This window comes from Hemiscyllium ocellatum, chromosome 17 (assembly GCF_020745735.1).
Source record: "Hemiscyllium ocellatum isolate sHemOce1 chromosome 17, sHemOce1.pat.X.cur, whole genome shotgun sequence".
NCBI classification, from domain to species: domain Eukaryota; kingdom Metazoa; phylum Chordata; class Chondrichthyes; order Orectolobiformes; family Hemiscylliidae; genus Hemiscyllium; species Hemiscyllium ocellatum.
This window is the reverse complement of record NC_083417.1, coordinates 52,154,963-52,176,821: the sequence shown is the minus strand read 5'-3', so window position 1 is coordinate 52,176,821 and position 21,859 is coordinate 52,154,963. Positions and strand designations below refer to the sequence as shown.

Sequence of the window (21,859 nt, the reverse complement as noted above, 5' to 3'; positions counted from 1 at the left end):
GGAGAAAGTGAGGACTGCAGATGTTGGAGACCAGAGGTGAAAAATGGGGTGCTGGAAAAACACAGCAGGCCAGGCAGCATCCGAGGAGCAGGAGAATCGACGTTTCGGGCATAAGCCCTTCTTCAGGAATGAGGCTCGTGTGCCAAGCGGGCTGAGATAAAGGGTAGGGGGAGGGAATTTGGGGGAGGGGTGCTGGGAATACAATAGGTGGAAGGAGGTGAGGGTGAGGGTGATAGACCGGAGAGGGGGTGGGGGTGGAGAGGTCGGGAAGAAGATTGAAGGTCAAGAGGTCAGTGCTGAATCTGGAGGTTGGGACTGAGATAAGGTGGGGGAGGGGAAATGTGGAAGCTGGAGAAATCTACATTCATCCCGTGTGGTTGGAGGGTTCCTAGGTGAAAGATGAGGCACTCTTCGTTCAGGCGTCGTGTGGTCAGGGTCTGGCGATGGAGGAGGCCAAGGACCTGCATGTCCTTGGCGGAGTGGGAGGGGGAGTTAAAGTGTTCAACCACGGGGCGGTTGGGTTGATTGGTGCGGGTGTCCCAGAGGTGTTCCCTGAAACGTTCCACAAGTAGGCAGCCTGTCTCCTCAATGTAGAGGAGTCCACATCGGATGCAACAGATACAGTAAATGATGTGTGTGGAGGTGCCGATGAATTTGCGACAGAAATGGAAGGATCAGCATTCTGGAGAGACCACTCCCTCTGCAACTCCCTCGTCAGGTCCACACCCCCCACCAACCCAACCTCCACTCCCGGCACCTTCCCCTGCAACTGCAAGAAGTGCAAACCTTGCTACCACACCCTCACCTCCCTCCAAGGCCCCAATGGATCCTTCCATATCTTCTCAAATTCACCTGCACCTCCACACACATCATTTACTGTATACGTTGCACCCGATGTGGTATCCTCTACATTGGTGAGACAGGCCGCCTACTTGCGGAACGTTTCAGGGAACACCTCTGGGACACCCGCACCAACCAACCCAACCGCCCGTGGCTGAACACTTTAACTCCCCCTCCCACTCTGCCAAGAACATGCAGGTCCTTGTCCTCCTCCATCGCAAAACCCCTGACCACACAACGCCTGGAGGAAGAGCGCCTCATTTTCCGCCTAGGAACCCTCCAACCACACAGGATGAATGCAGATTTCTCCAGCTTCCTCATTTCCCCTCCCCCACCTTATCTCAGTTCCAACCCCCGGATTCAGCACCGCCCTCTTGACCTGCAATCTTCTTCCTGATCTTTCCGCCCCCCACCCCCTCTCCGGCCTATCACCCTCACCTTAAACTCTTTCCACCTATCGTATTCCCAGCACCCCTCCCCCAAATTCCCTCCCTTCTACCCTTTATCTCAGGCCGCTTGGCACACCAGCCTCATTCCTGAAGCAGGACTAATGCCCGAAACGCCGATTCCCCTGCTCCTCGGACGCTGCCTGGCCTGCTGTGTGATCCATGTAATACATGCTTGTGTTGGGTGAGGAACATTTTCCATTTCAGATACATCCCAATGCAACACATTGCCTTATTCATTTGCCTGTGTTTCAACCATAAAAGAGAACCCCTTTCTGCATCAGTGTGACTTGTATTTTCTATTTGAGTTAATCTTATCATCTGAGATTGATGAGGATAAATATTATATTATGATTGTGAAGAAACAGTAAGCCAAATGATGTAACGACAGCAGCTTCTATTTATGTAACACTTCTACAGTAATAAACATTCCAAGATGTTTCAATTATTCCGTTATAAGGCAATTTTGACATTGAGTCACATAAAAGGGACATTGTGCCATAATAATACGCTTGTTGAAGAGGCAGATTTTCAGATGCCTCTTAAAGGAGGTATAGAGGCAAAGATGTTTAGTTGGAGAGTTCCTGAAGTTAGGGTCTTGGCGGCTGAATGCACTGTTCCCAATGATGAACTGATTAAAATCAAAGATGTTCAAGGGGTCACAATTAGAAAAAGACAGATATCTAGGTAGGTTGTGTGGCTGGAAGAGTTATAGAATTTGAAAGGTGTAAAATAATATAGACATTTAAAAACAAAACTGAGAATCTTTAAAAACAAATTCAAAATTTTGCTTAATTGGAAGCCAATGTGGGCCGGCTAGCATTGGAGAAATGGAGGTCAATGAGACTTGACACATGTTATAGCAGTTTTTGCTGAGATCAAGGGTATGGGGGATAGAACATTGAAAGTTGGTCAGAATCCTCAAATTTGGAAGAAACAAAAGCTTTCTTGAAGATTTCGGCAGCAGATGAACAGAGGCAAGGTTGGAGTTGAACAATGCTACATAAGTAGAAATAGTGATGTTGTTAATATGTGATTGAATTGGCATTCTGATTGGGAACAGTCTGATTTAGCTTCATACTGTTGCCAGTAAGAGAGATGGAGCTTGTAGATAGCAGGCAACAGATTTTATTGGACGAACCAAATAATAATTTCAGATCATTCAAAATTTATAGAATGTTAGCAGGTGAAAGCCATTCCACCCATTATCCCTGAATTCACTCACTCATCTATTTTATGTGATGCAGCAAAAGTTTCCTTTGTAGTAAGTTAGCTCATTCAGTTTGAAGGCTTTTAATTGAATCTACCTCTACCACACACTCAGGCATGCATTGGAATTCCTAACCATTTATTGTTTCCTTATGTTGCCATGACTCATAGACTCATAGAGGACAGCATCGAAACAGACCCTTTGGTCCAACCCGTCCATGCCGAACAGATATCCCAACACAATCCAGTCCCAGCTGCCAGCACCCAGCCTATATCCCTCCAAACCCTTCCTATTCATATACCCATCCAGATGCCTTTTAAATGTTGTAATTGTACCAGCCTCCACCACTTCCTCTAGCAGCTCATTCTGGACTCCCTGACCCCAGGGAAAAGACATTGTCTATTTATCCTATCCATGCCCTCTATAAGGTCACTCCTCAGCCTCTGACGCTCCAGGGAAAACAGCCCCAGCCTGTTCAGCCTCTCCTTAGAGCTCAAATCCTCCAACCCTGGCAACATCCTTGTAAATCTTTTCTGAACCCTTTCAAGTTTCACAACATCTTTCCGACAGGAAGGAGACCAGAATTGCATGCAATATGCCAACCGGCCTAACGAATGAGCTGAACAGCCGCAACATGACCTCCCAACTCCTGTACTCAATACTCTGACCAATAAAGAAAAACATACCAGATGCCTTCTTCACTATCCTATCTACCTGCAATTCCACTTTCAAGGAGCTATGAACTTGCACTTCAAGGTCTCTTTGTTTAGCAACACTCCCCAGGACCTTACCATTAAGTGTATAAGTCCTGATATGAATTGCTTTCCCAAAATGCAGCACCTCGCATTTTTCTGAATTAAACTCCATCTGCCACCTCTCAGCCCATTGGCACATCTGATCAAGATCCTGTTGTAATCTGAGGTGACCTTCTTCACTGTCCACCACACCTCCAATTTTGGTATCATCTGCAAACCTACTACTCATCCCTCTTATGCTCGCATCCAAATCATTTATATAAATGAAAAAACGTAGAGGACCTAGCACTGATCCTGGTGGCACTCCACTGGTCACAGGCCTCCAGTCTGAAAAACAACCTTCCACCACCACCCTCTGGCTTGTAACTTTGAGCTAGTTCTGTATTCAAATGGTTAGTTCTCCCTGTATTCCATGAGATCTAACCTTGCTAATCAGTCTCCCATGGGGAACCTTGTTGAACGCCTTACTGAAGTCCACATAGATTGCATTTATAGCTCTGCATTCAACAATCCTCTTTGTTACTTCTTCAAAAAACTCAATCAAGTTTGTGAGACATGATTTCCCATACAGAAAGCCATGTTGACTATCCCTAAATTGTCCTTGCCTTTCCAAGTACATGTACATCCTGTCCCTCAGGATTCCCTCTAACATCTTGCCCACCACCGAGGTCAGGCTCACCGGTCTATAGTTCCCTAGCTTGTCCTTACCACCCTTCTTAAACAGTGGCACCATATTAGCCAACCTCCAGTCTTCTGGCACCTCACCTGTAACTATTGATGATACAAATATCTCAGCAAGAGGCCCAGCAATCACTTCTCTAGCTTCCCACAGAGTTCTGGGGTACACCTGACCAGGTCTTGGGGTTTTATCCACTTTTATGTGTTTTAAGACATCCAGTGCTTCCCCCTCTGTAATATGGACATTTTTCAAGGTATCACCATCTATTTCCCTACATTCTATATCTTCCATATCCTTTTCCACAGTAAACACTGATGCAAAATACTGGTTTAGTATCTCCCCCATTTTCTGTGGCTCCACACAAAGGCCACCTTGTTTATCATTGAGGGGCCCTATTCTCTCCCTAGTTACCCTTTTGTCACTAATGTATTTGTGAAAACCCTTTGGATTCCCCTTAATCTTTATTTGCCAAAGCTATCTCATTGCCCTCTTTTTGCCCTCCTGATTTCCCTCTTAAGTATACTCCTACTTTCTTTATACTCTTCTAAGGATTCACTCGATCTATCCTGTCTATACCTTACATATGCTTCCTTCTTTTTCATAACCAAACCCTCAATTTCTTTAGTCATCCAGTATTCTCTATACCTACCAGCCTTTCCTTTCACCCTAACAGGAATACGCTGTCTCTGGATTCCCAAGTCTAAGTCCCAAAGGTCATAGCTGCTAACTTGGGTCTGCATCAGATGATGAGTGAAGTAATGAGAGGGAAAAATCTACTTGATTTCATCCTCACCAATCTGCCTGTCACTGAATCATCTGTCCATGACAGTATTGGTGAGAGTGACTGCCGCACAGTCCTGTCTTTACATTAAACATATGCTCCATCATGTTATATAAACTGAAAGAACTGCAGATGCTGGCAATTAGAAACAAAAACAGAAGTTACTGGAAAAGCTCCACAGGTCTGGCAGTATCTGTGGAGACAAATCAGAGTTAATGTTTGAGGCCAGTCACCCTTCAGAATACTTTTGAAGAAGGATCATTGGACACGTAACGTTAACTCTGATTTCTCCCCACTGGACTAGATTAGATTACTTACAGTGTGGAAACAGGCCCTTTGGCCCAACAAGTCCACACCGACCCTCCGAAGAGCAACACACCCAGATCCATTCCCCTACATTTACCCCTTCACCTAACACTATGGACAATTAAGCTTGGCCAATTCACCGGACCTGCACATCTTTGGACTATGGGAGGAAACAGGGGCACCCGAAGGAAACCCACACAGACACAGGGAGAATGTGCAAACTCTACGCAGACAGTAGCCCAAGGCGGGAATTGAACCCGGGTCTCTGGCGCTGAGAGGCAGCAGTGCTAGCCACTGTGCCACCTGCTGAGTTTTCCAGTAATTTCTGTTTCTGCTCCATTATGTTCGCTACCAACGGAACAGACTTCAAACAAATCCAGCTACTGAAACCTGGGCACGCAGGAAATGCTATCAGGGCGCTGTCAGAACCACAAGCACAGAAAATGCTGGAGAAACCTCACAGGTCTGGCTGCATCTGTGGAGAGAGGAAGTGTTCACATTTGCAGACCAATATGACTCTTCTTCAGAATTACAAAGATGGGAAAGTTTTTTTGATATACCTTTGACAAAGACAGAGGAGGCGGGAGGAGATCAGATGGTGTGGAGACCCAGTACTGAAGTCAAAGGAGTTGTTAATTGTGGTGAAAGAGAACTAGGGATATAAAATGGGTGTAGATTAAGCGTGAAAGGGAGAAAATGGATCCTCTCTACTGAGAGCAAAGTAAACCCCAATACATGACCAGGACAAGATCATGGAGCAGGAAGAAAGAATGTAAGAAAAATGTATTACGCAGGCATCATGCGATCAGACTCCCAGAAGTTGCAGAAACCAATATTGAGCCTGAGAGGCTGTAAAAGTGGAACATTATAGCTGGCCTGAGATAAAAAATGTTACCATGAAGCAAGCAGGTTTATTGAAACGACAAGTAACTGAGAGGTTGGGGTTATTCTTATTGGTGGAGCGGATGTGTTCTACAAAATGGTTACTCAGTCTGCATTTGGTTTTGCCAATGTAAAGGAGACCGCATCGTGAACAGTAAATACAGTAGACTAACTTGAAAGAGATTCAAGTAGAATGCTGCTTCACCTAGAAAATGTGCTTGGGGGCTTGGGCAGTGAGGAGGGTGAAGGTGTGTGGGCAAATCTAACACTTGTTGTGATTGCATGGAAAGGTAGTATATCAGGGGGAGGGGTAAGAAAGTGTTTGAAGTGATGGAGGAGTGGACCGGGGTGTCATGGAGGGAACGCTTCTTGCGGAATACTACAGTGGAGTGGAAGGGAAGGTGTGGCATCCTGCTGGAGGTGACAGAAATGGCAGAAGATGATTTTTTTGAATGCAGAGACTAGTGGGAATGAAAGTTAGGACAAAGGGAGCATTACTGCTCTGGAAAGGAAAGTTGGGGGTAGAGAGCAGTGGTAGGGTTGGACACAGTTGAGGGTGACTCCTCATTTGAGGAAAGAGAAGGTCACATTGGAGGCACCTCACTGGAAGGTGACATCATCAGAACAAATGTAATGCAGATAGAGAAGCTTGGAGAATGGAATGGAATCCTTGCAGGAAGCAGGGTGGGAGGGAGTGTAGTCAAGGTAACTGTAGGAATCATTGGGCTTGTAATGGATAATAGTGGGTTGCCTATTAAGAAATGAAAGCAGTGAAGTCCAGGAAGGGGTGGGGAGATTTAGAGATGGACCCGATAAAGGTGAGTGAAGGATGGAAACTGGAAACAAAACTAATTTTTTTTTCCCCAGTTCTGAATGAGTGCAGGAAGAAGCAATGCGGACTTAATTGATAGATTGAGCAAGTGTTGTGGGTGGGGGCCCTGTTAGGACTGGAACAAAGAATGCTCCACATATGCCATAAAGAGTCAGGCCTAGCTGGGACCCATGTAGGTGCACCTTTGACTTGCAGAAAATGAGAGGTAACTCAAGGAGAAGTAACTCAAAATGAGAGTGAGCTCAGTGGGGAGAAGGATGATATTTTCAAGAAAGAAGCAGAGAGCTTTCAGCCCATCCTGGTGAGGGATAGATGTGTAGAGGTATTGCACATCTACATGATGAAAAAAAGGTGGCTAAGACCAGAAATCTGGAAACTACAGAACCGAACTAAAGCATCGAATAAATCACAACTGTGAGTGGGAACAGGCCAAATAAAGGGTGAAAAATACAGTCAACAGGTGCTCTGGTTTCTTCCCAGAGTCCAAAGATGTGCCGGTTAGGCGGGTTAGCCAACTTAAATAAAGGGTTATGGGGATAGAATGGGGGTGGCTAGGTATTGGTGGGATGCGTTTCCGAGAGTCGGTATCCTCACAAGGGTCAAATGGCACTGTAGGGATACTATGATTCTAACACAGGAAGAAATAAGTTCAGCAAGACAGGAACAAGCTGAAAGGATAGGTGTGCCAGGAAAGTCCCATTTGTGGACTTTGGGAAAGAAGTAGAAACAGGTTGTGCAGGGTTGGTGGACTCTGAGATGGGAACCTGTGGAGGTGATATCTCCAGAGGTGATGAGGATAGTGACAGTCCTGAAAACCACAGAGATCCGGGGACATGAGAAGAAATGTCATGAGAGTTGACACTGCTAGGTAGAGGTCAGCACACCAGACAAGAACAGAACAACCATTAACAGCTGGTTTGATAACAAAGTTGGGTTAGAACTGAAATACTCAATGAAATTCTGATTCTTTAAACAAAGAAGGTGAATTGGCCATGCTAAATTGCCCGTAGTGTTAGGTGAAGGAGTTAATGTCGGGGAATGGGTCTGGGTGGGTTGCTCTTCGGAGGGTCGGTGTGGACTTGTTGGGCCGAAGGGCCTGTCTCCACACTGTAAGTAATCTAATCATCTAATCTAATCTAATCAAGACACAATATCCAGGGTTTTAAAATATATGTTTTTTTCTTTAGTGTCCGACCATTTCTTGTCCTCAATTGAGATTGAATGCACGCGAGAGGTAAAACAGCAAGTGGTGGAGTGCATGGGGACTTTCCAAGATGGTGTCGCCGAGAAATGTGTGTTGTACTTTGAAAGGTGTGTCAACCAACTCACTGATATTAATCTATGAACTCTGAGAAATTATAGATGGGGAAACTGTTGAATTTTTAATGTAAGGATGCTTACATCTGAATATTTGAACATCTCCATTATCCTGGAGATATTGCTATATTGGCTTTCAAGGTATTGCTAATTGAAGCATCGTTTATTGCAATGTAGATTTTACATGTGACACAGTTACACTCTAATATTGTCCACCTGTAAAAATGAAAACCTGCAGTAATTCAAGCAGGGGAGATACCTTAAGCCAATTTAACATCAATACGTCGGTGATACTGTCTTTTCAAAATATTAGAAATCATTGAGTAATTCCCCAGTGTGGTGATTTGCTGCCTCACTGAGAATGTTTGGAGCTGGGAGGTATCCACGATTATGTTCAGTTTTAAATTTAAATTTATCTTGGTTAGGTGATTTTGTTTAACTACATATTGAAGTATGGTTACCTGATATAGATCCTTCATCTAAGAATATCACAAGAACTAACTTTTCCTTTGTATGCTAGTCTTAATGTTTCCTCCCGGACGTATATTGAAGCTCTTCCAGGGAAAACCTTTCCATTAAAAATCTTCTGGTATAAGCTCTTACTTATGTTTTTGGCATTTAATTTTAGCAAAATTTTGTTTTAAAAAGCATTGACCTGAACACATGCTGAATTAGGTTGGGAGAGAAGAGGACTCAGTATTGTTTTGGCTAATGTCATACCTGCAATTCTGTACAACTCTATAGGGTTGACCTCTGTAGCACCACAGCATGTAACATGATGGGCATTAACTTGTAGTTATCTGTAAAAATCTCAGTTAATTACTGAATATTAATGGGAAATGAATTTCTTAGCAGGCATAAAATATTTTTGGCAGGAATTATGACACGCAGGAGTTAGACTGCTGCTGCATATTTATTCATTATACTTGGATAACCAGCTTTGATTTTGTATCAACAGATTCCGGCGGTCAACCCATGTTACACCTAAATCCTACCTGTCCTTCATTCAGGGTTACAAAGCTGTATACAAGGAGAAACAGTCAGAGCTGCAAACTCTGGCAGAAAGGTAACGTAAGCTGACCTATTCTGTACTATGGATTCTCTGCTCATTTAAAAAGCATATAGTGTGTACTTTACCAAATCACAGAAGAAAGTTCTGATACATATATAGCACCTTTAACAATGTCAAGACATCAAATACACTGCCTCAAACCTCACTAACCTGTCTTTGGTATGACCACACCCGAACTTTCAGCCTTAGCAATGACCAGCAGTTAATGATGGCACTAATCAGGTCGTTAGCTTTTCAGCGTTAGAGTGTCGTCACCAGCAATGTGCCACCTCAGGTCTTGTTGCTATCCTCCCCTTTTGGCCCAGTGGGTGGAATTGCCTGTAAATAGCAAAATTTAGTCCATAGTCACTAAACGCAGCCAATATATTTACTGTAAAATTCTAACAAAAGTAAATGATCAGATTATACGTTCCTCAATGATGTTGATTAAGGAATACATTTTCTGCCAAAACATCATGAAAAGTCCCTGTTCTTTTCTAAATAGTGCCTTGGGAGTTTAAACTTAATTCCAGGAGGCATATAGGATTTTGGTTTAATGTATCATCCAAACACAGCACCTTCAAAAGTTCAGCAGTCCTTCATTTGTGCACTCAACTCTCAGCTTAGGTTTTGTGCTCAAGTCTTAAGAAGTGGGACATATGCCACTGCCTTTCTGACTCAGAGACAGTGGTGTTATCACTGAGCCACAGCTGACACATAATTCAACACAATCCAAGTTTAAAATTCAGAATGATGATTTCACTGTTATATTGGGCTTTTTTCTTAACGTTGGTTAATAGCATAAGTAGAACTGATACGAATGTTTGCTTTTCTTTCTCCTAAAGAATGAAGACAGGTTTACAGAAGTTGAAGGAAGCCTCAGAATCGGTTGTGGCCCTCAGCAAAGAACTGGAAACAAAAGAGAAAGAACTTAAAATAGCCAATGACAAGGCTGATATGGTAATGAGATGATAAATCCAGTTAATGAAAAATGGTTAAAATACATCAATATCATTTTTGTGTATTCAAAATATTAATCCATGGCACATTTGAAAATGATCATCTTTGCCAACTATATTTTCTAATACTGATTTTGAATCAGAACTAAATGTGCAACTTTTGCAGGAAGTAATTAATCTATTGTTTATAGCGTTTTAAATGATGGAGACTAATGACTACATTTAGATGCTATAAGCAATGTAGCTGTTGCTTGTAACCTACTTTTGCAAGAAGTCTGCAATGTCCTACAGTGGTAACAGAGACAAATAGTTAACATAACTTTCATACAATAAAGGGAGATTCTATTACAGTTGTTCTCTTCTGGAAAGTTTTAAATATTTGTCAGGAATAAACACAATGCATTCAAAATAATTGTCAATAATTCTTTCATAACAAACATCAGGATAAATGTTAGTCTTGAGGATTGGTGTCCGATGTTTCAACCAGCATGCTGCAATCTAAGTCTACCAAAGCATTGGAATGTTTTCAGCAAACATACAATATATTGGCAAAATGTAAACCTGTGTCTGAATCTCAGATAATTCGCTGACTTTTTAAACCATTCCTGTCCTCTCCTGGTTGACTTCTCATCTTCAATGCCCTATAAATCTGAATCATTCTAAATCCTTGTGCACTATCCAAATCCATTCATCTATTATCCTTCTGCTGATAAACCTCGTTCAGCTCAAAGTGAAACAGCACCAAAGTTTGAAATTTCTCATCCTCAGCTTCAAAATTCTGCATGTTCTGTGGATCAATGGAATCGTTATACTTTTACTCTAATAGCTCCTGAGCATATGCAGAAGGAGTTTTGTCACCATGACATCAGATGATATGCAACCGGAAGCTGCATCTATAACATTCCAGAGGGATATTTTATTCCCAGAAATAATTACATTTAATAAAGCCTGTTGATATTCACTCAGCTGAGTGTAGACCTCCAATCTCTATCTCTAGTCTTCTCCAGAATTTTAATCCTCTGGAAACTGCTCAAATTCTGACCTTGTGCATTATCAGCTTCCTTCACCTCATCATTGACATCTGTGCCTTCAGCCATCCAGAGTACAAGGATGCAATTTTCTTCCTGGACTTTTTCACATCTCTACCCTTTACGACCTCTTTAAAACCTACCTCCATTAACAAGCCTTTGGTTATATGCTCTTATTTCTTGTCTTATGGCTCAGTGTCACAATTTGTCTATAATCTTATGATGGATCTTGAACTGCTTTGCTACTTCAAAAGTACTGTGCAGTTAAAGTTAATGTTGTTGAACGTACTCCCAAAAAGTCATAAAGAATTGGTATAGAATAGGTTACTGAGAGGAGGAAAGGATTTTAAAAAGAAAGAAATGAGATAGAGCATCATACCATCATGCTCGCTGCTTTACTACACATCCATGCAGCCTTCAAAATGCCAGCACATTTTAAATCAGAACATTTAATATTTTGGATCGGCTGTAATGTATTGTAATCACTGCGTAACTGACATCAGTTTAATGCTGCAGAGGGATGAGGCACATTGATACATCATGAATTGGGAAAGAAATTTGGTTACAGATCCTGCACGCTAATGAATAATTAGTAATGGTACTTAATAACTGCTGTTACAAGGTACTGAAAGAGGTGACTCTGAAGGCACACGCTTCAGAGCAAGTGAAGATGGAGGTACAAAATGTCAAAGACCGAGCCCAGGCGATTGTGGACAGCATATCGGCAGATAAGGCAGTGGCTGAGCAAAAACTTGAAGCTGCCAGACCAGCACTAGAAGAAGCTGAAGCAGCTCTGCAGGTATGCCAGAGCAATGGTGGAGGAGTCATTAAGGTGAATCTGATTTAGCTTCAATTAGTTAGCTGGTTGTTTTAGATCGGCACTGATGCAATGGCCAAGGGGCCTTTTTCTGTGCCTTAAATCTCCATGGCTCGATGACTCTAATTAAATCATCCTTGCTGAAGTGTTTGAATGCTTTTATTTTTAAAAATTGCTCATTTCTTCTGTGAATATGCTGCATCACAATCAGGCAGGAAATGAGTGTGACCCACATCACAAGTTGCCAATCCTGATAAGGTTGTTGGAGAAGGTTTGATGTTTTCAAATAGAAAGACAGTATAGATACAGTTGGATTAAATTTTCGCAGCTGGGTTACAATCCTGGCATCAACCCAGAGTTGGCTCTGGTGAGAGGTTGATCATGACCTTCCTATGGGAAGATATTTGGAAGCCCCATCCAGTGATGGATGGACTGGGGAAATGGAACTGTGGGAGTCCTTGTTTGAGGGTTTACTGTGATGGCTGGCCAGCAGTGTGACTGGGACAACCACTGTGGAGGCAGGCAGGAGACTACAGGGGCACTTCAAAATGGAGGTACTCTCTGTAGGATGGGAATAAATGAAACAAGATATGAATATGGCCATGGTGTAAGGCTATTCTGTTGGAAGGGTGTAACTTCCTCAGGATGTTTTGCAGCCATGGGTCTGGGCGCCATATCACAACATTCTGGGTTGAGTGAGAAGGAATGCAGACAGTGCCATGACATCTCCACAGGAAGCCACCTCCACTTAAATGTCGCTGTCTCGTCCTAGCAGGGACCTGTCTACAGTGGGAAGATCCTGGCAACAGCTTTACCCCAAATAGCCATTAATTGGGCCTAATCAATTCTGTGAGAATGGTGACCTCTACCTCATTGATTCATCCTTTGTCAAGACCGCTCAGAGGTAGGGATGAATCAGAAGGTCAATCTGAAGCACTAGTTTAGGAGTCTTCTCATAGTTCCACCTTCCAACCAACCTCTGCAGAACCAGAAAACTCCCAGTAATAAAATGCAACCTCTGTCAACAATCTCCAGATGCCCAGCTCAGGATTCCAGTGGTGAACTTCTACTAGTTGCAGGAAATGCATGCTCCCTTGGATAGGGAGAGCAATAGATGCTGTAGGGAGCAGTGAACTAGTCAGTATGGTAATATACTTCACATTATTGTCATTTATGCAAGCCAGGTCTTGCACTCAACATGCTAATCCATTCACTCTCAATGTTGCAGACAATTAAACCAGCAGACATAACCTTAGTACGAACACTCGGTCGGCCTCCTCATCTGATTATGAGAATAATGGACTGTGTACTGCTGCTTTTCCAAAGGAAGTTGAACCCAGTGAAACCTGATGTAGAAAGGAACTGTGTTACTCCATCATGGCAGGAATCATTGAAACTTATGGCAGGAAACCTTCTACAAGCTTTACAGGTGAATGTAACTGGGTAGCAGTGTTATTAGTGACTAATATAGTCCAGTGACACATTAGAATACAGTAAACTGGCACCTTTAGTCAGAAAATGTGAACCATGTTCCGCAAAGATTCAAAGAAAGTTAGCAGCCTTCATCCATTCAGAATTCTCTGATCATTTTAGCAACAAAATCTGTTTTGACCTTTAATAAATTAAATGGCTGAATCAGCAATGAAAACCAAAAAGTCTTGCTGTTCTATACATTTAGACATCCGAAAGAATTAAGAAACCCTTTTTCTCTCAAAGCTTCTCCCTCCCACTTCTGCATAGAGTGGAACAGTAGCCTGCCAATTGACTGTATAAAAACTGTCATAATCGAAGAAAGTGGTTCTGGCCCTTTTCATTGGATAAGGTGATAATCCCGAACTTGTTGCTCCTCGTGATTCTGGACTTTTATTATTATCTGTAGCCTGTCCTTTGTGTGATTTAAATTCCTTTGATTACTTGTACAGAAAGTCCCTCCTTGATGTTCACTTAACATGATTTTGCTATAACTTTATTAATACGTTAGCGCCAGTATAATGGTTCAACATTGTCAGTTTCACATTAATATCATTTCCCAACTTTCCTGTTATATGGCCTGCCTGCTCAGATAACCTTCCCATTGCACTTCCTCCTTCACCCACAGTCGACCCACATTCCACCCTTTGCTGCCATCCTTGACTCAAAGCCATCCTTCCCAGCACTGCCTCCTACTGCATCCACTATTGTCTCCTGGGCTTGCCACCCTCCTTGATCTCATTGCCCCTCCACGGCCTCATCTCTCTTTCATCTCTGTCTCCCAGCTTTGTCTGTTCTGGTCTCACCTCCTGCCCCTGTTCTCTTCATTACTGGCTCCATTCCTGAACTCTCACTTAGGCTCCACATTCGGTCTCGTGGCAGAGGTCAGACTGTGTAAGTTGCGTGGGGAACCCAGCTTCTACCTGCATTGACCAACTTCTGTCACTTGATGGAAACTGGTTAATATAACGGTATTGAACAATAAATGTATGTCATTTTAATATTTATGGATTTGGCAATATGTTTTAATTCAGTTAGGAATGAGGTGTTGTTTGTGATGGTACCTTATTTGAATTCCTATATTATTTTTTCTGAGTGAGAAATGACCCAAGGAACCTAACTCTGGCCTTAACATTGATTCCTATGGAAACTATGGTTTACTTAAAGTCATTGCTTTAAATGGCAATTGCCAGGAAGCAGTGACAAGCCTGGATGTTTTGGAGTATTGGGATAATAAAGAACTAGCAGCTACCAAGTAGTTGACGAGGGAGCTCCAGATAGCCCTCCTTTCTTGACAATTTGCAAGAGCTGCCACAGATCGCCCTGTAGGAGGCTCCACCACATATCCCCTAACTCTCACAGTGGTGGCCTGCTGTAAATGTCAAAGAGAAGGCATCTCCATTTTAAAGAGCCCACTTGTTTACTTACCTTTCATTGTGCCCTGTTGCTCCTTTTGAATGGGAAAGCCTCAAGCCAACAATTGGCATTTGTTATAAGAGCTCAGCCACTGGTCTTAACTGGACAGTGAACCAGCCTTCTAACCGTTAATTGGCTGCCAGGGAGGAAAATCACGGCAAAATCATGTGGGCAAGTTTGAAACCCAGAGATAAACCAGCTCTGTGTTTCCTCCGCCAGTGGGAAAATCCAGCCCCTTGCTTCATCACATGTTGTCCATCATTTCATTTTAGCGAGTTTTGAGAAGATTTGTAGCTCAGGTTCAGGTGTAGGTTTGCTCACTGACCTGGGAGGTTCATTTCCAGAAGTTTCATCACCCTATTAGGAAATATTGACTGGGACAATACATCCATCTTAGGACAAACCAAACAGAGACAAGCACAAGAATTCCGAGAAGCATGGCATTCCAACTGGAAATCTATCAACAAACACATCGTGTTAGGCCCCATCTACCACCCATCTGAGAAAAACAACAGGAAATGACATAAACACAGGAAATGACATCACCACCGGAAATGACATCTCCAAACCAAAGAAACCTAAAGTCTGGTTGAAGATTTGTAGCTCGGGTGTCCGTTGTTGTGGTTCTGTTCGCCGAGCTGGAATCTTTTGCTGCAAACGTTTCGTTCCCTGGCTAGGGAACATCATCAGTGCTATTGGAGCCTCCTGTGAAGCGCTGCTTTGATGTTTCTTCCGGTATTTATAGTGGTTTGTTCTTGCCGCTTCCGGGTGTCAGTTTCAGCTGTAGTAGTTTGTATGTGGGGTCCAGGTCGATGTGTCTGTTGATGGATGTTCTTGCCGCTTCCGGGTGTCAGTTTCAGCTGTAGTGGTTTGTATATGGGGTCCAGGTCAATGTGTCTGTTAATGGAGTTTGTGGATGAATGCCATGCCTCTAGGAATTCCCTGGCTGTTCTCTGCCTGGCTTGTCCTATGATGGTAGTGTTTTCCCAGTCAAATTCATGTTCCTGGTTGTCTGAGTGTATGGCTACTAGGGATAGCTGGTCGTGTCGTTTTGTGGCTAACTAATGTTCATGGATGCGGATTGTTAGCTGTCTTCCTGTTTGTCCTATATAGTGTTTTGTGCAGTCCTTGCATGGCATTTTGTAAACTACGTTAGTTTGGCTCGTGCTGGCTATTGGGTCCTTTGTTCTAGTGAGTTGTTGTCTGAGTGTGGAAGTTGGCTTGTGTGCTGTTATGAGTCCTAAGGGTCACAGTAGTCTGGCCGTCAGTTCTGAGACCCTCCTGACGTATGGTAGTGTGGCTAGTCCTTTTGGTTGTGGCATGTCCTCGTTCCGTGGTCTATCTCTTAGGCATCTGGTGATAAAGTTGCGTGGGTATCCGTTTTTGGCGAATACCTTGTATAGGTGTTCCTCTTCCTCTTTTCGCAGTTCTGGTGTACTGCAGTGTGTTGTGGCTCTTTTGAATAGTGTCCTGATGCAGCTTCGTTTGTGTGTGTTGGGGTGGTTACTTTCATAGTTTAGGACTTGGTCTGTGTGTGTTGGTTTCCTGTGTACCCTTGTGGTGAATTCTCCGTTGGGTGTTCTCTCTACTAACACGTCTAGGAATGGGAGTTGGCTATCCTTTTCCTCTTCTCTCGTGAATCGTATTCCTGTGAGTGTGGCGTTGATGATTCGGTGTGTTTTTTCTATTTCTGTGTTTTTGATGATTACAAAGGTGTCATCGACGTATCTGATCCAGAATTTGGGTTGGATTTGTGGTAGGGCTGTATGTTCTAACCTTTGCATAACTGCCTCTGCTATGAGTCCCGAGATTGGTGATCCCATGGGTGTTCCGTTGATTTGTTCGTATATCTGATTGTTGAATGTAAAGTGTGTGGTGAGGCACAGGTCTAGTAGTTTAAGTATGCCGTCCTTGTTGATAGGTTCGGCCTCCTGTGTTCTGTTATGTATGTCCAGTAAGTTGGCTATTGTTTCTCTGGCTAGGGTTTTGTCAATTGATGTGAACAGTGCCGTCACGTCGAATGATACCATGGTTTCTTCTTTGTCTATGTGTGTATTCCTGATGATGTCCAAGAATTTCTGTGTTGATTGTATGGAGTGTTTGGATCCGCTGACTAGGTGTTTCAGTTTTTGTTGTAGTTCTTTGGCCAGTTTGTATGCTGGTGTCCCTGGTAGTGATACTATGGGTCTGAGTGGGATGTCTGGTTTGTGTACTTTGGGTAGTCCGTAGAATCTGGGGGTGTTGTTGCTTTCAGGTTTCATTCTTTGCTGGTCCGCTTTGGTTATCTGTCCGTTTTTTTTTGTAGATTCCTTAGTGTGTTGATTATTCTATTGGTGAGTTGTGGTGTGGGGTCGGAATCCTTCATTTGGTAGGTGTTGGTGTCTGCGAGTAGTTGAACATCAGCTAGCCACAAAACGACACGACCAGCTATCCCTAGTAGCCATACACTCAGACAACCAGGAACATGAACTTGACTGGGAAAACACTACCATCATAGGACGAGCCAGACAGAGAACAGCCAGGGAATTCCTAGAGGCATGGCATTCATCCACAAACTCCATTAACAGACACATTGACCTGGACCCCATATACAAACCACTACAGCTGAAACTGACACCCGGAAGCGGCAAGAACATCCATCAACAGACACATCGACCTGGACCCCACATACAAACTACTACAGCTGAAACTGACACCCGGAAGCGACAAGAACAAACTACTATAAATACCGGAAGAAATATCAAAGCAGCGCTTCACAGGAGGCTCCAATAGCACTGATGATGTCCCCTAGCCAGGGAACGAAACGTTTGCAGCAAAAACTTCCAGCTCGGCGAACAGAACCACAACAACGGACACCCGAGCTACAAATCTTCAACCAGACTTTAAACACTTACGGGCGAGAAACGCTGAGACAAGCCAGGAGATGGGAATCCTGCGCTAACCGCCTAAGCGCAACACATGAACAACTCCGGTTCCTCCACGAATGCAGAAAAAATCAAATCCTGCCACAATGGGTCAAGTACAGACCTCCAGTAAATAATCCACAAGCCAGGGAAACAGCCAAGAAGAACGGATTCAGGATGGTCCAGGTAATGATCACAGACGCTCACAACCGACTGCACAAATACAAGCAAGAAATTGCGCGCCAAAAGTCGTTAATTTTAGAAACCACTAATCAGGAACGGACCCGGACCATAGAACAGGCTATCACTATAGGACAGAACAGGACAACACTTGGCAAAAAAACGGCACTAAAAGAAAAAATGGACAAACTAACCCACAAACAGGAGGACACTACAACACACACCTGGGTTAAAAACCTCTCCCACAGACAGCTCACAGACATGGAAAGAACTATACCGGCCAAGGGACTCAAATACAACTACAGGGATGCTAACACAGCAGACTTCCTAGCAGCACTAGAATGCACACTCAGGAACAATGGACTGACAGAAGAGACACAACAAACAGTGAGATAAACGGTCGTACCTATGATGATAAGAAAACGACATACACATAACCTCAACACCAAGGAGAGGGAAGCACTGAAAGCACTGAAAAATGACAAGAACATAATCATACTACCGGCAGATAAAGGCAGAATGACGGTCATCTTAGATAAATCAGACTACATCAATAAAGCACAACAACTACTCGCAGACACCAACACCTACCAAATGAAGGATTCCGACCCCACATCACAACTCACCAATAGAATAATCAACACACTAAGGAATCTACAAAAAAACGGACAGATAACCAAAGCGGACCAGCAAAGAATGAAACCTGAAAGCAACAACACCCCCAGATTCTACGGACTACCCAAAGTACACAAACCAGACATCCCACTCAGACCCATAGTATCACTACCAGGGACACCAGCATACAAACTGACCAAAGAACTACAACAGAAACTGAAACACCTAGTCAGCGGATCCAAACACTCCATACAATCAACACAGGAATTCTTGGACATCATCAGGAATACACACATAGACAAAGAAGAAACCATGGTATCATTCGACGTGACGGCACTGTTCACATCAATTGACAAAACCCTAGCCAGAGAAACAATAGCCAACTTACTGGACATACATAACAGAACACAGGAGGCCGAACCTATCAACAAGGACGGCATACTTAAACTACTAGACCTGTGCCTCACCACACACTTTACATTCAACAATCAGATATACGAACAAATCAACGGAACACCCATGGGATCACCAATCTCGGGACTCATAGCAGAGGCAGTTATGCAAAGGTTAGAACATATAGCCCTACCACAAATCCAACCCAAATTCTGGATCAGATACGTCGATGACACCTTTGTAATCATCAAAAACACAGAAATAGAAAAAACACACCGAATCATCAACGCCACACTCACAGGAATACGATTCACGAGAGAAGAGGAAAAGGATAGCCAACTCCCATTCCTAGACGTGTTAGTAGAGAGAACACCCAACGGAGAATTCACCACAAGGGTACACAGGAAACCAACACACATGGACCAAGTCCTAAACTATGAAAGTAACCACCCCAACACACACAAACGAAGCTGCATCAGGACACTATTCAAAAGAGCCACAACACACTGCAGTACACCAGAACTGCGAAAAGAGGAAGAGGAACACCTATACAAGGTATTCGCCAAAAACGGATACCCACGCAACTTTATCACCAGATGCCTAAGAGATAGACCACGGAACGAGGACATGCCACAACCAAAAGGACTAGCCACACTACCATACGTCAGGAGCGTCTCAGAACTGACGGCCAGACTACTGCGACCCTTAGGACTCATAACAGCACACAAGCCAACTTCCACACTCAGACAACAACTCACTAGAACAAAGGACCCAATAGCCAGCACGAGCCAAACTAACGTAGTTTACAAAATACCATGCAAGGACTGCACAAAACACTATATAGGACAAACAGGAAGACAGCTAACAATCCGCATCCATGAACATCAGCTAGCCACAAAACGACACGACCAGCTATCCCTAGTAGCCATACACTCAGACAACCAGGAACATGAATTTGACTGGGAAAACACTACCATCATAGGACAAGCCAGGCAGAGAACAGCCAGGGAATTCCTAGAGGCATGGCATTCATCCACAAACTCCATTAACAGACACATTGACCTGGACCCCATATACAAACCACTACAGCTGAAACTGACACCCGGAAGCGGCAAGAACATCCATCAACAGACACATCGACCTGGACCCCACATACAAACTACTACAGCTGAAACTGACACCCGGAAGCGGCAAGAACAAACCACTATAAATACCGGAAGAAACATCAAAGCAGCGCTTCACAGGAGGCTCCAATAGCACTGATGATGTTCCCTAGACAGGGAACGAAACGTTTGCAGCAAAAACTTCCAGCTCGGCGAACAGAACCACAACAAAGAAACCTAAACATATAAATAGAAAGCAGGAATCATGTACACTGCTTCGCCTGTGGCCCACTGAAGGTGTTATATAGTAGGTGATGAAACGTCTGAAAATGAACCTCCCAGCTCTGTGAGCAAACCTACATCCATCATTTCATTTGAACCTTGTATCAAAAACAAGATTAGACCCTGAGACCGATGTGCTAGTCAGTGAAAACCCATCTTCTAACTGAACATTTCTGAATGTATATGTCATTATTTTCACAGCAATTTCCCAAGGACAGCATCAATGAGGAAACTGTAGAACTGTTATGTCCCTATTTTGAAATGGCAGATTACAACATTGACGTTGCCAGACGGGTCTGTGGTAATGTGGCAGGTCTTTGTTCCTGGACACAAGCAATGGCATACTTTCATGGAATAAATAAAGAAGTGTTGCCACTTAAGGTTTGTTGTAATTTTTTTTTAGATTAGATTAGATTAGATTTACAGTGTGGAAACAGGCCCTTCGGCCCAACAAGTCCACACCGACCCGCCGAAGCGCAACCCACCCATACCCCTACATTTACCCCTTACCTAACACTACGGGCAATTTAGCATGGCTAATTCACCTGCCCCGCACATCTTTGTGACTGTGGGAGGAAACCGGAGCACCCGGAGGAAACCCACGCAGACACGGGGAGAACGTGCAAACTCCACACAGTCAGTCGCCTGAGTCGGGAATTGAACCCGGGTCTACAGGCGCTGTGAGGCAGCAGTGCTAACCACTGTGCCACCGTGCCGCCCATACTGTTCAATTTAATGAACAATAATATGATTACTGGAGATATCTTGCTGCATCAAGGCACATAACATCATCTTTCATTTGTAAGCCTTGCTATCTCACAATAGAATTACATCAGTATCATATTGTTTCTTATTTTTTTTGTTAGACACAAAATTGGGTGTCGTTTTCACAAAACTAACTGGGAGCAGTGCAACCTTAAAAGTGACTTCTGTTTATCCATGCGTCTATCTGTTTAAAGTTGTACAATTTGCACTTGAACAGTAGTCTATTCATTGGTTTATCACTGATTTAATTTAAAATATTGAATGAATGTGATTTATGATCATTAGTCTTAAATTGCCACGGCAGATGTTTATTTGCTAGAGTTTGATCAGTAGATGTGACGTAGAAAAAATTGGAAAGCATTAATGGTTTGAACAAAGTCAGCACAGATTTGTCAAAGATGTATATGCTTAGCTAAGCTATTGGAGTTTTTTGATGCTGTAATTAGTAGAATAGATAAGGGAGGATGCGTAGATCTGGTACATTTGGATTTCAAACAGCTTTTGTTACAATCCCACCTAAGAGTTAAATGGGAAATTAAAGCACATAGGATTGAGTTAAGATACTTGAGAATTGTTGACAGGCCAGGAACAGAAGGTGAGAACAAATGGGTATTTTTCCTAGTGGTAGGCAGTGACTAGTAGTGTACCACAGGGTTTTGGCCTCAGCTATCCACATAAGTATAAATGACTTGGGTGAGGGAACCAAATGCAATATTTGCAAGTTTGTTATTGAAACAAAAATGGGGTGGTTGGGAAAATGGTCTCAGCAAGTTCAGTGTGTGTGGGCGAACACACGGAAGATGCAATGGATAAATGTGAAGTTGGACAC

The 21,859-nt window shown here is 43.3% G+C and overlaps 1 protein-coding gene across 1 annotated transcript in view; it reads left to right on the top strand.

The window, feature by feature from the left end:
• Positions 1-21,859, top strand: part of LOC132824077 (dynein axonemal heavy chain 5-like) — a 285,827-nt gene that overhangs the window by 190,431 nt on the left and 73,537 nt on the right. Inside the window, 6 exon segments of the mRNA XM_060838346.1 lie at positions 7,919-8,042; positions 9,007-9,114; positions 9,945-10,059; positions 11,709-11,885; positions 13,132-13,332; positions 20,467-20,646. Of these exon segments, the coding sequence (XP_060694329.1) occupies positions 7,919-8,042; positions 9,007-9,114; positions 9,945-10,059; positions 11,709-11,885; positions 13,132-13,332; positions 20,467-20,646 (905 nt within the window).